This window comes from Vulpes lagopus, chromosome 16 (assembly GCF_018345385.1).
Source record: "Vulpes lagopus strain Blue_001 chromosome 16, ASM1834538v1, whole genome shotgun sequence".
Taxonomy (NCBI): domain Eukaryota; kingdom Metazoa; phylum Chordata; class Mammalia; order Carnivora; family Canidae; genus Vulpes; species Vulpes lagopus.
In genome coordinates this window covers 10,555,099-10,571,558 of record NC_054839.1, presented here as the reverse complement: position 1 = coordinate 10,571,558, position 16,460 = coordinate 10,555,099, and the positions used below count along the sequence as shown (strand labels likewise).

The window sequence follows — 16,460 nt, the reverse complement described above, 5'->3', positions numbered from 1 at the left end:
AAGAGATAAATGAATAGAGATAAGCGATATGCCTAATAAAGAATTCAAAGTAATGATCATAAAGATATTCACTGGACTTGAGAAAAGATGGAAGATTTCACAGAGACCTTCAAAAAAGAAAGATAGAAAATATAAAAAATGAACCAGTCAGAGATGAAGACTCAATAACAGAAATAAAAAATATACTAGAGAGAATCACTAGCAGATTAGAGGATGTAGAAGAACAGATCAGTAATCTGGAAGACAGGGTAATGGAAAGTAACCAAGCTGAAGAGCAAAAATAAAAAATAATAATAAAAAAATGAGAATAGACTTAGGGAACTCAGTGACATCATCATGCATAATAATATTTACATTATTGGGATTTTGGAAGAAGAGAAAGAGAAGGGGGCAGAAATCTTATTTGGAAAAAATAATTACTGAAATTTCCCCTAATTTGGGGAAGGAAACAGATATCTACATCCAGGAAGTACAGAGAGTTTCTAACAAGATTAATGCAAGATGACACATAATAATTAAAATGGCAAAAAGTAGTGATAAAGAGAGAATTTTAAAAGCAGTAAGAGAAACCCCATAAGGCTATCAACTGATTTTTCAGCAGAAACATTGCAATCAAGAAGAGACATGATATATTCAAAGCACTGAAAGGATGAAATTTGCAACAAGTAATAGGAGAGATAGAGTTTCTCTTTGTTTAGGCAAACAAAAGTTAAAGAATTTCATCACCACTAACCCAGCCTCACAAGAAACATTAAAGGAAGTTCTTTGAGTGAAAGAAAAGGCTATAATTAGAAGTAAGAATATTATGAAAGGAAAAAAAACCCCTCACAGGTAAATGCTAACATATATAAATGTAGCAGATTAATCACTAATAAAACCACTATGGAGGTGAAAACACAAAAGCAATAAAATCAATTATACTTATGAAAATCAATCAAGGGATTCACAAAATAAAAGGGGCCTATTTTTAAACTTTCTGTGCAATACAGAAAACTGAGTACTTAGTGTTCATTTTCTAAAGCACCCTTGTACATCGGGCTATCTGATTACTGCTAGGTATTTAGTGTGTCATGATAAGAAGTTGGGTTTTCATGACATTTAAGAACACCCCTGACTATACTACTTGTTGACTGCCTATTACATTACAGCTTATTCTTTAAAATATGTCCTATTAGTCTATTTTTACTTATGGGGAATTGTAAGTAGTCATGAGAGGACAGTTGAAATGTCTAATTGTAAACTGTATTTTTTTGTAGGCAAGGCTCAACAAAGTATTTGATGATACAATCACCTTTTCATCAGAAAATATCCTTATAGAAGTTCATCCTGAGGCAAATGTTCCTCATTAATGGCTCTCGTTTATTTTTGAAGTTGGTGGAATGCAGTCAATTGATTATTAAAATAATATTAATGTAACATGGCAATGAATAGTTGGAAAACTGCAAATGAGAAGATTGTTAGAAAAACAAAACATGATGAGGTACAAAAAAGGTACTCTCCAAGAAGTGCTCATCTAGGATTCAGGGTTGGAATATGAGGATGCGTTATTCAAGGAATAATTCTGATAACTGCGGTTCAGTGGGCCAATGATGTCAACACACAACAGGAAAGACAGTCATCTCTGTGTGATTCATGCTGCATTAAAATTGCCCTTTATTTATTATTTTTTAAAAAATCGTCTTTTAAAAGAAAGTGCACTGAATATTAATTTATCACTATGCCACTGATGAATCACCCACAAAAAGAAATTCATCTACACTGAGGTGGACACTTGACGGGATGAGCACTGGGTGTTTTTCTGTATGTTGGTAAATTAAACACCAATAAAAGTTAATAAAAAAAAATGAATATAAAAAAAAAAAAAAAAAAGAAATTCATCTAGGAGAGAAAATAGCAATAAAACCCAAACAAAAAACAAACGAAAAATCTTCCAACCAACCCCTCTGATGTTACAGTGGAAAGAGAATAAAGTTAATTTTACAGTTTTGATGGTGAGATGGTTACATTAAGCTATATCACTAAATTACTTTAAATTTTAAAGCAGAGTGCTAGATTCTATAACAGATCTAGATCCAGACAAGGATGGATTTGGCCTAAAGCCTCAGATGGAACCAACTTTAAGAGATTGTAGGAGACTTGACCAGTAACACCCACACAGAAAAAATAAAAAATTACCTCCCTTCCTCCCCTCCCCTGATGGCACTACAAAGTCCTCAATTATAAATTTTTTGTCTTTGGTCAATAAAAATGAATGTTGTTCATTGAAAATAACTACTTAGAGAAGTAACATTTTTTCAGTGTAACCCTCCTTAAAATAGCTCTTCTTTTATCCTCAGTAAGAAAATGAGGGAGAGTGAAATCTTCAACAGCTCCCCCGTGTCACAATTCCAACCTCTGAAAACACCTTACTGTCTGGCTCCAAACCAACACCGTGGTTCCTTTCTCATCCATCCTTCCAGGCCCTGTGATTCTCCCCATCTCTGATTTACTCATTCTGTCTTCCTGATAAAGGATACTCTCATCTAATGCCATTACCCAAATTCTTATCTGTTGAGACCATATGCAGCCCTAAAGACCACTCTTCATAAAGCTTTGCAAACCTCCATCCTTGAAGCAAACTCTTCCTTTTATTAAAATGAGGTGATATTTGTAAGCTCAGTGATTATCACACAGTAGGTTCTCAGAATTTTAAAATTCTCCATAACATCTTTGATATCATATTTCACCTTCTGGCTTATGTGAGTTCTTTCTTATGTGTCTACTGTGGGATAAGTTGACTTCTTCCTTCCACTCTTGACTATGTTACAAGTTAAAGAGGGCAGTTAGTATGTTTGTTTATGTGTGTGTGCCTCATGGTTCCATCACACAGAGGATGTGGGCTGAATTATAAACAACAAAACACATACAATTTACCTAGGATTCATTGTGAATGGATCCATCTGATACTTTGTGGAAAATGGATTTCAATGGTGTAGCAGATTAGAGGAGCATCAACAGGAAGTTACAAGAATCAAGAGGAGATAATATCTGTATGCAAACAAATATGAGGCTGCAGATGGTGAAAGCTGATGTTGGGATGGCCTAGCCTCAGGCTGCACCTCTAGGAAAAAAAGAAATCTATCCATCTCAAAGACAGTCAATGTAATGACTTTTTTATTCTCAAAAATATATTAGTGAACCTCAGTGTCTGATCATATATAAGAAAAAACTGATTTTAAAAAACCGTCCAAATTTTGGTTAAAATGCAACAAACGCATTTGGTTAAAATGCATCCTTTTAAGGGCCTAGTTAAGATCCCAAAGAAATAATGGAAACCCTAGGATGAAAAGCTAATAAGCAGTTTGGGTCAAAAAAAGGCAATCTTAGGGGGAATCTATGGTCTCTACTAGATTTCAGTTTTTCATATACTGTCAGGCACAAGGGGCAAAGTCACCCTTGAAAGCTGGAGGCTGCTAACTGAGATACTTGAGTAAGGGTGGATATTCACTGGGCTTCATCAGAGATTGACCAAAAGAATTTCCATGGCAAAAGGAGATCAAAAAGTTTTTGTGTCTTGATCAGGACACACACATATGGAATTCTATTCTGACATACTCAGCACAGGAGAACCATGGGGAATGGATAGACTAGTCAATAAATGATACTGCGACAATGGGTTATCCAAAGGAAATAAAATAAGATTGCTCCCTATCTCACAGCAACCACAAAAATCAATTTAGGTTAAATGAAGAGCTAAATGTTGAAAGCAAAACACAGCCTGACAAGACCACATGTTGCTGAGTTGTGAAGCAGAGAACATTCTCATGTACTGCTGATAGCAGATACATTGAAGAAATTACACTGGAATGCAAGATTATCAATACCTGCTAAAGTTGAGTTACCTTTATTCTAAGACTCAGTAATTCTATGATTAGCTACATATCCCCCCAAAACATCCACATGTGCAGAATTTCACATGTGTACAGCTTAATTTGTAATGTTCAGAGGAGCACTATTTGGAGTTACAAAATATTATGAGCAGCCATCCAAAACCTGCATGCATTAGTTTTATATTTCTGTGTTACAAATTATCACAAATTCATCACCTTAAAACAATAGTCATTTATTATTTGCAGTTTCTGTAGGTTGAGATGGGGGCACAATATAACTGGGTTCTCTGCTCAGAATCTCAGAAGTCAAAATCAAGGTATAGGCTGGGCTGTGGTCTCATTTGGAATTTCTTCAACCCCCATTCAGATTGTTCTCAAAATTCAATTCCTATGGTTGTAGGACTGAGGATCCTGCATTCTTGAAGCACACAGCCCCTAAAGGCTCAAGTCCTAGCCACATTGCCTTTTAACATGAAAGCTTACGTCATCAAAGCCAACAAGAGACTCTTGCATCAATGCCTCTTCCAAGAGCCCCGTCCCTCTGAGTGGGTCAGGCACATCAAGATAATGGACTTTTTGATGGACTCCAAATTAACTGATTAGTAGCTTATTCACAGAAGAGAAATTCTTTTTTTTAAAAAATATTTTATTTATTCATGAGAGACACAGAGAGAGAGAAGCAGAGAAAGGCAAGGGAGAGGCAGGCTTCCTGAGTGGAGTCTGATTTGGTACTTGATCCCAGGACCCCGGGATCATGACCTGAGCCAAAGGCAGACGCTCAACCACTAAGCCACCCAGGTGCCCCAAAGAAGTGAAATTCCACCATATCCATAAGTCCTACTGAAACCCACAGGGAATACACCTACCACATAGAAGAATGGGGAAACTAATTGTGAAGGGATTATATTAATAGTGCATTATAAATATAATGCAATATATAGTTGCATATTAAACTACAAGGGAAAGAAAAAACATGCAGTACAAGTACTCATTTGTACTTGCGAAAAGATGTGATTTTCAGTTGATGCCACTATATGCACTAAAAACATAAAGGAATGCACTAAGAATATTAACATCAAATGCAGAAAAGTGTTTCTCCATGGAAAAGGGAAGGGAGGATGAAGAAGGGACACTCAAGGACTTCAGATCACTACTAGCATGCTTATCAAGTTGTGTGTGTCCACAGAAAAATACATTTCATTATTATTTACATACCTTTGCATTTCTGAAATATTCCATGAAAAATTAAAAATACATGAAAAGAATAAAACAAAAATTAATAAAGATTTAGCTAATAACTATACTTTTGAAGATAAAACATACCTTGAATTTATTTGAAATATAGTCAGACTATCTGGCAAAAAATTAAAAAAAATTAAGGAACAAGTTGTTTCTTTCAGTTTCTCAGTAATTCTTCCAGTACAACTAAAGGCATGATTAGCCATTTTGGTGGTGAGAGGAGACAGGAAAATTAATTTGTAATTAAGTGTTTTATAGCATTTACTGCTTATATTGTATAACTGTTTTGGGTATGATTTTATAAGTGAAAATTCAACAGAGCAAGTAATTAGCATTTAGAGAATGCAAATTAAGAAAACATATGAAATGCATAATATATTAAAATTCAAGTACCTGTTCTTACAGAGGGTAATGTATTGCTTATGAATTAAAAACTTCCCATTTGTAGAACTGGAGAACAAATGAGGCCTGTACATTACTACTTTAGCGGGAGATTTAAAGGAATAACGATTTTGAGCTGGTGAAAGATGTAGAGTGGATGTTTACTGCACATGTTGTAGTAACTTAGAGGCAAGTTATCTGTACAATAAGTGGAGGGATCAACTAAACAAAGCCTTAGTGAAACTGCATGCATAAGCTTTTGCCAGTCAACTACGAGAAACATGCAATTTGCTTTTGTCTTGTTAAAGAAAGATTGGTGGCTCTTGCTTATGTCAACTAGTCCTTATGACCTGTACAAGCTGTAAAAGTTCATCTAATTATCCTCCTTGTAACACAAGCTATTAGTCCCCACAAAACAAAAACTGGGGGATATCTTGCCTCACAGTGGGGCTTGATCTTCCTTGGGATTTGTCTTAGCAGGGAAGTGTCTGTTTGGTCCAAATTCTGAGAGGAAGTTCTTGGTTGAGATAACAAAGCTGTTTTGTTAAATTCTATCAATATATCCTCCTTCACTCCCCCCGCCCAATGACAAATTTCAAGCTTCTCTTCCCCAACTCACAGGACTGTATGCTGAGGTTCCACTCATTGTTTCTGCCCTGACTACTTCCTGATGCTTTGGATCCCATGGCATTGGCATCCTGGTTAATGCTTTGAGAGAGGAGAGCACAAAGCTGACACCCTCAAGTTCTCATGGTCTTGTGGAGGCAAAAGAAGCTTGCATAAATGTTGATGGTGGGTGGTGTAACAGAAAGTGACCTCTGCCACAAAAGAGGGAGAGCAGGAATCCACTCTGTTCCAGGCCCTTTGCTGGCTGCTCTGCAGGTACTATGTGGACAAAGAGCTGGGGCCCAGATGCCTCTGTTAGGAGAGATTAAACACCAGCCCTCCTCCTAACACACGTCTATTTACACAATCTGTTTGCACCAGATGTATAAAAGCTTTGGAGATGAAAGATGCGAGAGAGAAATTTTGTCCAAACTCTGGGTCTGACCATTGTAGTGATTTTGTGCTTGTTTCTCCAACAGCCATTCCTTCCCACATGATTAAGCTAAGCCAATCCTGTTGACTCTGGTCATCTGGTCAATGATTCCTTCAGAAATGACCAAGTTACCTGATCCTGTCAGTGAGTGATGACAGCAAGTTTGCTGGGGCAAGTGGAAAATGGTACTGGGAAAGGTGTCCTTGCTCCTAAGAAGGAGACCTGGGTGGAGATGACCCTCTTTTTCCTTGAGATTTTCTCAAAAATTCTGGAAATGTTGCATCCATTTTGCTAACACTGTTAGCATCTGTTTTGTGCTGAAGACAACACACCAAGAAAGCAACTGTTGGTAGTTTGCTTGGACTGCCTTTGACAAAGCACCAAAACTGCGTGGCTTAACACAAGGGAATTTAACATGTCACAGCTCAGGAGGGTGAGGTCAGAGTGTTGGCAAGACCATGCTCCCTCTGAAGGATTCTCACAGCCTCTTCTAGCTTCAGGCAATTGCCAGCAATCATGGGAGGTCCTTGGTTTGCAGATGCCACTCCAATCACACGGCTATCTTCTCCATGTGTGTCTTCACATCATCCCCCCTCCATGTCTATCTGTGTCTAGTACCAAATTTCCTCTCTTTATAGACAATCAGTCATGTTGGATCAGGGACCACCCTAATGACCTCATTTTAACTTTATCACCTCTATTTCCAAATAAGGTCACATTTGGGGTACTTCGACATATCTTTGGGGGCACATAATTTAACGCACAACTGAGAGAATTTTGGTGAAAGATTCAGAGTCGTGGCCTTCTGTCTCATCTACCTTATCTACCTAATCTCAAATTTTGTGAGAAATTTCCCAATTGTTCAAGTCAGTTGAACTCAAGATTTCTGCTACTTCCTGTCAAAGCTCTCTGACAGAACTATAAAGACATTTCAGATGGGCTAAGGGTTAGGGTGATGGTGGGTAGGGTGGTTCCTGGAGGAGGGGAACAGCAGTGTAAGAATGAATCTGGGATGCTGACCTTGATGCAGTGTGGAAGGATCAGGGAACTCTGCTTTGGTCTGGAGCTGTTATTCATTCCTCAATGAAAGCCTATTCACTAGCAAATGCTGTGCCAAGTGAGGGGGGATTTACTGAGCAAGATAGGTGCCCTCTCTGCCTTTGAAAGATGTGGTGGGGGAAATCCTGAAATAGGAGGTCAAAGAGATAACTGGAGATAGAGGAAAAAAAAGATACAGAAAACCATATTAAAATGTTTGTTATCTTGAGGGAGAGGAGGACCTTGAAACATCTTAAACAGGAGGGTGCCATGAGACAGTTTAATTTCTGCTGCAAATGGAGAATGGTTGAAGAGCAGCTACCTGAGGCAGGAAGGCTCAGTAAAGAACTTGTGGAATAATGCAAGTGAAAGATCCTTTAGGACCTCATCACCTTCAAGTATTTCAGAAAGTAGCTGGGAACTTTCACTGTGGCTGGAGCTCTGTCAGAGGGCCGAGCAGTGGGCAGGCACTTAATGTGCCCACGCTGCTATTTCCTCTTCCCCTCTGCACTCCTCTTATGGAATGTGGGTTGGGAAACCATCCATGTGTCCATGTCAGGTCCTCTTAGAGGATTTCACAGTGGGTTGTTGGGCCCAGGATGCAATCAAGTCCAGTGTTCGGTTTCATACCCGTCCTATTTCTCTAGGGAGCCCATGCCACCTGCATGGCTGAGTCAGGATCTGGTTCAAGAAAGAGTGACAGAAAAATTCTCCCCTGGGCAGAGACTGAGGCTGTTTTGCCAAGTGAGGCTGGTCCTACCTCTGCTGGACTCTTTTCTTCATGGTGGGTGCTCTCCCAGCATCTCTCAAGTGTGCACAGTTTACTCTCCTGCATCCCATAGCTCTAAGTAGTGTAAAAAAAGGTCACATGATGCATCCCAAAGTAAAATGGGAACTTGAAAAATCAGCACTTGTTTCTATCATCTTTACTTGAGTCTGGGCCATCTTGGAGGCTGGCTCCCACCACTGATGTGTTGTGTACTCTAGCTAATACCATAGTTAACAAACCCACTTCAATATCCAACCACTGGGTAACAAGGGAGATGTCCTATAAAAAGCGAAGGGGGTAAGCCCCTCAGATGATTGCTCTAACATAAATCTAGGATCAACTGTCAGGTGTTTTTAACCATCTTCTCTGATGATTTCCTATCAGGCAAGTAGCACGAAGAATGGTGCTTTATGTGACTGGGAATGATAATGACTACTTATTTGTAGCTGCAATGTTTTTAACATTTCTTGCAAAATTTGATTATTTTTCAGGGATTTAACTCATAATTGCATTCATGTGCAAAGAAAAATCTACTCCTAGTCATTTCATACATTTAGGCTGTCAACCCTGTCAGCTGTAGAATCACTGATTAGGGGGCCCCATAGTCGCTGGGCTGCTTTCATTAAGATGGTCAAAGTAATCAGGCAGAAAGGCACAATTGAGTAATTGGAGACCTGAAAACGTAATGCTACTTGATTACTATTATGGCTGGAAAATAGAGCAAATCCCAAGGGCCTAAGTTGGATGGCTTTGAAGCAGCCTGGTCTTTCACATGGAATCTAATATACTGACTTCAAAAGTATTACATAGATTATAACATTTTAAAAATGCTTTAGAAGCTCAGAGTTGGGTTGGTTTAGTATATTATTCAACACACACAATGCTATGAGGAAAATACTATTTTACCTAAATTTTTGATGTGACAAAATAAAAGCTTAAAGACTAATTTGGCCAGTGTCATACATCTACATAGTGAGGGAGCAGTGATAAGAAATCAGATCTGTAAGACAAAACGTGCAGATTATCTGCAATACCTTCTTATACATGTCACAGCCCTTATTCACAACTTTGATATTCAAAAGTTCTTGAAAATACCTAAAACTTCTTTCTTTCTTTCTTTCTTTCTTTCTTTCTTTCTTTCTTTCTTTCTTTCTTTCTTTCGTAGCTCAGTTAGTGGCTGAAATCCAATCTGACCTAAGACTTCTTTATTGTCCTTATCTTAGAAACATTAGTGGTTAATTACAGGGTGCTGGCTCAAACAATGCAGATCAACAAGGGGGTGATATCACCCTTATAACATCTGGAATATTATGAACTCCAAAAGCCATCTGGCTCAAAGAGGTTCTGGGTAAGAGATATAAAATCAGTGACATGAGATTATCAGAGATGGTAAAAAGATGAAGGTAAGATTAGAAATTAAGAGAAGACTGTGGACATAAAGAAGGGGACTGAGGGTACTTTTCTTTTTAGGTTCCCCTGTTGCTAGAACAAGGGCTGACTCTTAGTGGGCTTTCAATACTGTGTGAATTAACCTGGCTTCAGAGATAGATTGTGACAATGACAGTCTTGTGGCATTCTGAAAGTGGCGCTCTGCAATTTTCATTTCCCCTGTGAAGGGGCAGACTAGAGACTTAGTGACATCACTGTCCTCTCTGCTTTCATCCCCTCATCCTTGCAGGAAGAGCTGAGCCTCATGTTGAAGACTCTGGCTCCAGGCCCACAGCATCCCATGTGGCCTGACCACTGGCACTGGTGAAGTTTTGCCTGGAGGGCTCACCGGGAAGGCTGCCATCCCCACACCTGACTTGGTGCACAGTCAATGCAGGGTCCTCTCTGGAGGAAGTTGCAGGCAGAAACTCAGCACCCTCCATTCCAGGCCGCCAAATTCCTGGCCCAGGTGTTTTTACTCCAAGGGTGCATCACCTGGGAGCCTCAACTAAGGCATCTTTCTCTATTCTTCTCACCACATCTATGACCCAATTGACACTCACCCAGTGCTGTTTAGTGGGGAACATGGAATGCTGGAAGCTTGTGCTTATTTCTGCCTGCTACTTGCACTGTGGCAGTAATTTCTTTGTGAACAAAGACTCCTTATGACTTTCAGTTTGGCTTGCTGTCCTACATCACCACCTGAACAAAGGACAGGTCAATATCTATCTATGGCCAGTCTTTATGCCTGGGCTCTGGACAGCCCGTTTGGGAACCTTTTGCTCCTGTCCTCTGTGTCTGATAACATCTTCACCGTGCCCTCTATTCACTCTCTCTCAACAGCATTTAAACCCAATCAATCACACTTTCACCCAACTTAAAACATTCTTGGTTTTATGTCCTCCTCTCACATTGACGTTTCTTTCTTCTTTAGGTTCTGGAACAAGAATGGCTCACCTCAAACCTTTAGCATATGCTGGCCCCAAACCTAGGCCACCATGTTCCCCTACTTAGCTATGTACAAGTTTTTTAGTAACTGCCTGTTTCAAGAAGCTTTATTGGATTTTTCCATTCCTGGTTATAGACCTTACCTCTGGGTTCCCAGAGCACCTTGTACTTGCCTTTATCTTGAAGACTAGAAACAGGTGTGATTCTGTCTTAAGATCACCAAAACTGCCTGGCTCTTTATATGCACTCAAAAAATGCTTGGTGATATGTAACAAACTTAGCACAAGATTTAAAAAAATAACCAGGCTTCATTAGTCTACCAGTATAGATATTTTTTTTTGCTCTCAAGGCTTATTTTTTAAAAATGTATTATATCCTACTATTACCCTAAAATTATCCTTCCCATATAATAGGCCTTACTATTTCAGCTTATGGTAAAAAATATATTTTTCATCTTGGTCATTATGTTTTTTCATGTTTCTAAATCCACAGAGAGTTAAGTTTCAGAATCTTTGATTAGGGCTATGTTTTCTACATGAGTTCTGCTTATGAATTGATTGATTTTTAACTTCCTTTTTAGCCTAAGTGAATTCTAATGATAATGCAGAGGCATGAACTAGATAATCTTCTAAAGGCATTTCAAATCTGAAGAGTTTATGAATTTTATTACATGGAAAAATCAAAAACCCCCTAGATTATGCTTGACATAAAATATATGAACTATAAAACAGATTTTAAAATGATAATTCTCACAGACACAAAAAAATGATTTAAAAATTCTGCTATATTTTCATCTATAGGTGCTAAGAGCCCTAGCTTTCATCTTGTCTGGTTTCAGCATCTCATTCTATTAGACTATTTCCAGAATTTTAGAATTGATGCATAATCGGACAATGCTGACAATGTGCTCAAATGCCTGCCCCCTGCAGAAGAGAGCATTTTACATATCAAAACTGAATTATTCCAAGTTCTCAAAAATATAGCTATATTTTTGAACCACTGTTTAAAAGGGAAATTATTTTGATGTTAACCATTATTATTAAAATAGCAAGAAGGAATTAAATTGACTGCATTTTTTATTCTTACCCTTGGAAACGTTGTAAACCTGTCCAGTTCTTCGACAAAGCAGAACATCTGCAGACTAATTGCTGACATAACAATCAAGAGGCTGGCAGTAAATACAACCAAACTCCCAAGCTTTTTTCCAGGACCAAATATCTTGTACACAAAGTCTTCTAGTGCAGGTGAGATCTTAATAAGTCGAACTACCCGAAGAACCTGTTGTGAGACAGAAAAACATACATACGTGATCATTTTTTTTACACTGAATCTTATGTAAGTTCACACGAAAACCTCATTTTTCACAGGACTTCATAAATCGCACTTTTCCATTTGAGCAGCTATAGAAAAACAGAAAAACAGTGGTCTGGGCATATATAAAATACGCTAAATACAAATGGCTGTCTAAGCCAGGTTGGTAAGAGCTCAAGCTGTCTGTGAAATCTTCTCAGGAGAAGAAAAATGAATTGTCCATTTTCAATCCAGTAAAGAACAGGAAATGATTTAGAATCTAGATTTTAATTTTTACACAGATAAAATAACATCTTTGGATTTTTACAGCATCCCTAGCTTCCTACTCTTCCTGATTTTCCTTTGGCAAATTATTCCAGCTCCATTCTTGGTTCGTGAGGTCCCAAAGGGACTCCATGATGCCCACGATCCACACCTGGAAGTATCCACAACAACCTGAGTCATCCTCAGAACTTTTGTTGGGCCTGTAAGACATGTGTCATTTTTTATTCCCAGTGGGCACTACTGTAAGGACCACAGAACTCTCGAGCTTCCAGGAGCCATCTTTGCCACTACATGGAGAAAGCCAGCTTAAGAATAATACTGACACAGAAGAAAGGTGAGTGAACATATAGATTGAGACCTTACGATACCATTTTGGCTTCTGCATCATGCCATGCCTGAAGCCACTTTTACTCCCCTAGAACTTGAATTAACAGCAAATACTGATGGTGAACCTTATCATTCCTATTGTCTACAGAATACAAATGTAACCACGTGTCTAGTAAACTAAAGGACAAATGTTGAAAGAATTGAGAAAATGCATATTTCCTAGTAGTTAATTTTAATTTCTTCATGCAATATTGAAAAAAAGAAAATTTACTTGAAAAATTATGTTGTTCCAAGTAAGCATCATGCTATGGTTAAACCACCAGTCTTCCTGTTAGAAATTACATGTTCCCAAATCAGAACATATTACACTCAGGTCATCTTTCCAAATAATAAGTGAATAACTTTATCATGTGAGCTATTAAAATATTAAGATTCATATTAATATACAGGATAATAACATGGAAAGATTTCACATTCTTATCAGATTTGTTATTCTCAGACACAAATGATTCAGTATCTAATTAACAGCTGAGTCCAGGCACATTTAAAGGAACAATTTAACTGGCTTATAGCTCAACTTTCAATATAGCAGGTTTCCTCCACATGTATTAAAATCATATTTAAAAGATTGTCTAAGTAATTTTGAATTCTATCTCAAATTATAATAAAACAGCCTCTGCACATCTGTGCAATTTTGATAAATTAATATTTCATTAGCTGGAAGAAGCAGAACTTAACACGATTCCTACATGGCCAATTTGATCAACATCTTCAAAGGGGTAAGCCTGTATCTCTGGAAAGGCAAAATCCTTATCAATGACTCTAGTTATGCCTTTTCATTTGTTTGGGGATAAATATGCTTTTCACTCTGTTTATCCAATAAAGCCTTTTGATTTTGTGTTCCCGCAGATATGGAATAAAGTAAAACATATTCTCAAAGATAAGCACTGTAGAACATTTTGTGGTTGCTTCCAAAGCTCATTCTCCTGGTCATATTTCTAAGTCTGTCTCTTTAGGATCAGTCTGTTAATTACAAGTGAGATACTTTAGAAATTGCATGGCTAAGAATATAGATATGAAATTGAATTTCTTAGTAATGAGTTTCCACCACTTGCCAGTTATGTGGTCTTAGGCAAGGTATCAAATGTCTTGGGACCTCAGTTTGCATGGATACTCTCTGTCTCCCAGGATTGTGGTGAGTAATGAACAGCACAAGGCACTTAGCACAGTGCCTGGCATGTGGCAAACACACAATAAATACCACCCAACATCATCATGATTACCCGGGTGTTACAGCTGTAGCATTTTGTGAAACTATTTCTTCCTATAGGACAATGGTGCTCTTTGCTCATTCCAGTCCAGCCACATTGAAAACAAGCATGTTTTCACCTCAGGACAGGTGCCATGAGGTTTTCTTGGCTTGCCCCTTCACTTCTCTTAGTCTCTGCTCAAAAGCAACCTCTCCGGAGAGGGCTGCCATGATGAGCAATGGATCTAAACTAGCACCCACCCCCCCCCCCACATCTATCCCTTTTACTCTTGTTTCTCCTTTATAACATTTCTACCACTTTATTCCACATTCTTATGTGTACTTGTTTGTGAACTGTTTGCCCTCAAGAATGGAAGCTTACTGAGGTGGGGTTTTCCTCTGTTTGTTCATCTCTGTCCTCTGCATCTGAAACTGGGCCTGGCACATAGTAGGTGCTCAGTAAATATCAATTTGAATAAATAGATGAATTACACCAATAATTGTTCTCAGAGATAACTGATACTATAAATGGAGTCATTTTGTACTAAACTGTTGACTTCACCTAAATATGAAAATGTGAAATTCATGCCATGTTGCCAACATAATGAGAAACAGCCAAGTCAGATGAGAAGTTGAGGACTCACAAGGGAGACCAAAGTGGGCCCAAGAAGAGCCATTGTGTTCAGAACAGTGGGTTCTTATCTGTGAATCTGCTAAAATCTCTGAACTTCTTCAGAGATGGATATTTTAGCCATATAATAACTGAGGTAGTATTTAATTATCTCGTTAGAAAAATATAAACATGGTTATATATAGGGAAATGCAAATGAAAATCATTTAACCATTAACATAAATTAAACTATTATAGATTATAATCCAGGATCAAAGACAATGCTGAAATTACAAACTTCATTGATGGCGTATTATTTGACCATATCTCTCTATATGTAAAATCATTAGAACCATGAATATCAATTTTAGATATTTTGTGAAACATAGACCAGTAGAAAAAAAAACTAGAGATAATGAATCATGTCTCTAAGTAATCACAAATTCATGATAGTCATTATTTTTATGGTCAAATTTGCATATGACTTGTGAAGCTATTCCTCAAATGTTCACCATTTTAAAAGTTCCCATTTTTCTTTCACAAACAATTCCAGAATAAATAGATTTGTATTCAAAATTGTAATCTATATCTTTTTACTAGAAAATTATCTGTGAGAAACTATAGGAATTTTAAAGGCCTGAATATATTTTGCATATATATTCTTGCTGAAATGGGCATCAATATTTTTCTTAATTTGGTTGACTTCATAGGTTTATAAAAGATATCTTGTTGGGATCCCTGGGTGGCGCAGCGGTTTAGCGCCTGCCTTTGGCCCAGGGCGCGATCCTGGAGACCCGGGATCGAATCCCACATCGGGCTCCCGATGCTTGGAGCCTGCTTCTCCCTCTGCCTGTGTCTCTGCCTCTCTCTCTCTCTCTCTGCGTGTGACTATCATAAAAAAAAAAAAAAAAAAAAGATATCTTGTTGTTTTGCTTATCAGGCATATTTTCTATAATTATGTACAATGATTCTCAAATGTAAGTACTAAATGCTCATGTTGATTTTGTAAATCTAGACAGCAGCACCCAAGAACATACAATGGCATGACTGGGAAGTGCATTTTGTATCAAGAGTTTTAAATGTGTGTATATCTCTTGCCCCAGCCACCTCACTTATGATAACCAAGACTAAAGATATAACCCAACAAATGACAAGGGATTTATGTCCAAAAATGTTGATATACTGAAAGCTTGAACCACGGTATCCTCTGTGATTTCAATATGTTTGGCAGTGATTACTAGAGCTCAGCTTTTCACTTACATATGCAGGACATTTGTTATCATTTTTGTGAATTATATTCTCAGGTCCTTTCCCAAGGTATTAGAAACAGAGTCTCAAGTTGTAATCTGGCAGCTGAAGTTAAAATTGCTCTGAAAATAACAGCTTTGGAATCACCAATAAATAAAATTAGTGAAGTTCAAATGCACTTTATTTTTTCATCTGAGAAAATTACACCTAAAACATCTCCATTTATTACTGTGCATTTTCAGTTTTCATTAACTCAGTAATGAATTATGAATGAATTTTTGGTACTGAAGGTGTCATTGAGCGCATCTCAAGTTTGTGTTTATTGTATAATAATTATATATAACTACTTAATATAATTCTGTGTAGTTGTTATAGTGTGACTGCTATTTTCTCTGGAAGAAAAAAATTCTACAAATAGACATTCATATTACCTGAAAGTATGTGAACTGAGAATGATAAAGATCTGGATATACATGAAGAGTAGTTCCAATTACGAGTAGTAGTTCAAATTTGTGGAGAGAAGAGCTGATATATCCAGTAAATCCTAAACACCATATCTTCAGAAGTGCTTCCAAATCAAAAAGTACTGTGAAAGCCACCTGGAGGAACAAAGAGACAGTGAAACTAAAACCTAAAACTATAATTTATTTCAAAATATTTCATACATGTTTTAATGTGTGAATTTCAGCTGCTATTATATAAAATGAGAAGCCCACAAGGATCTAGTATGACATGCTATA

At 37.6% G+C, this 16,460-nt stretch overlaps 1 protein-coding gene across 6 annotated transcripts in view; it reads right to left on the bottom strand.

Annotated features, from left to right (window-relative positions):
- Window positions 1-16,460, bottom strand: part of NALCN (sodium leak channel, non-selective) — a 314,412-nt gene that overhangs the window by 143,700 nt on the left and 154,252 nt on the right. For all 6 annotated transcript variants that reach the window (XM_041731319.1, XM_041731318.1, XM_041731317.1 and 3 more), the window contains 2 exons: window positions 16,152-16,319; window positions 11,798-11,989 (listed from right to left, as the gene is read on the bottom strand). In XM_041731319.1, the coding sequence (XP_041587253.1) occupies window positions 11,798-11,989; window positions 16,152-16,319 (360 nt within the window). The remainder of the gene's footprint in view (window positions 1-11,797; window positions 11,990-16,151; window positions 16,320-16,460) is intronic.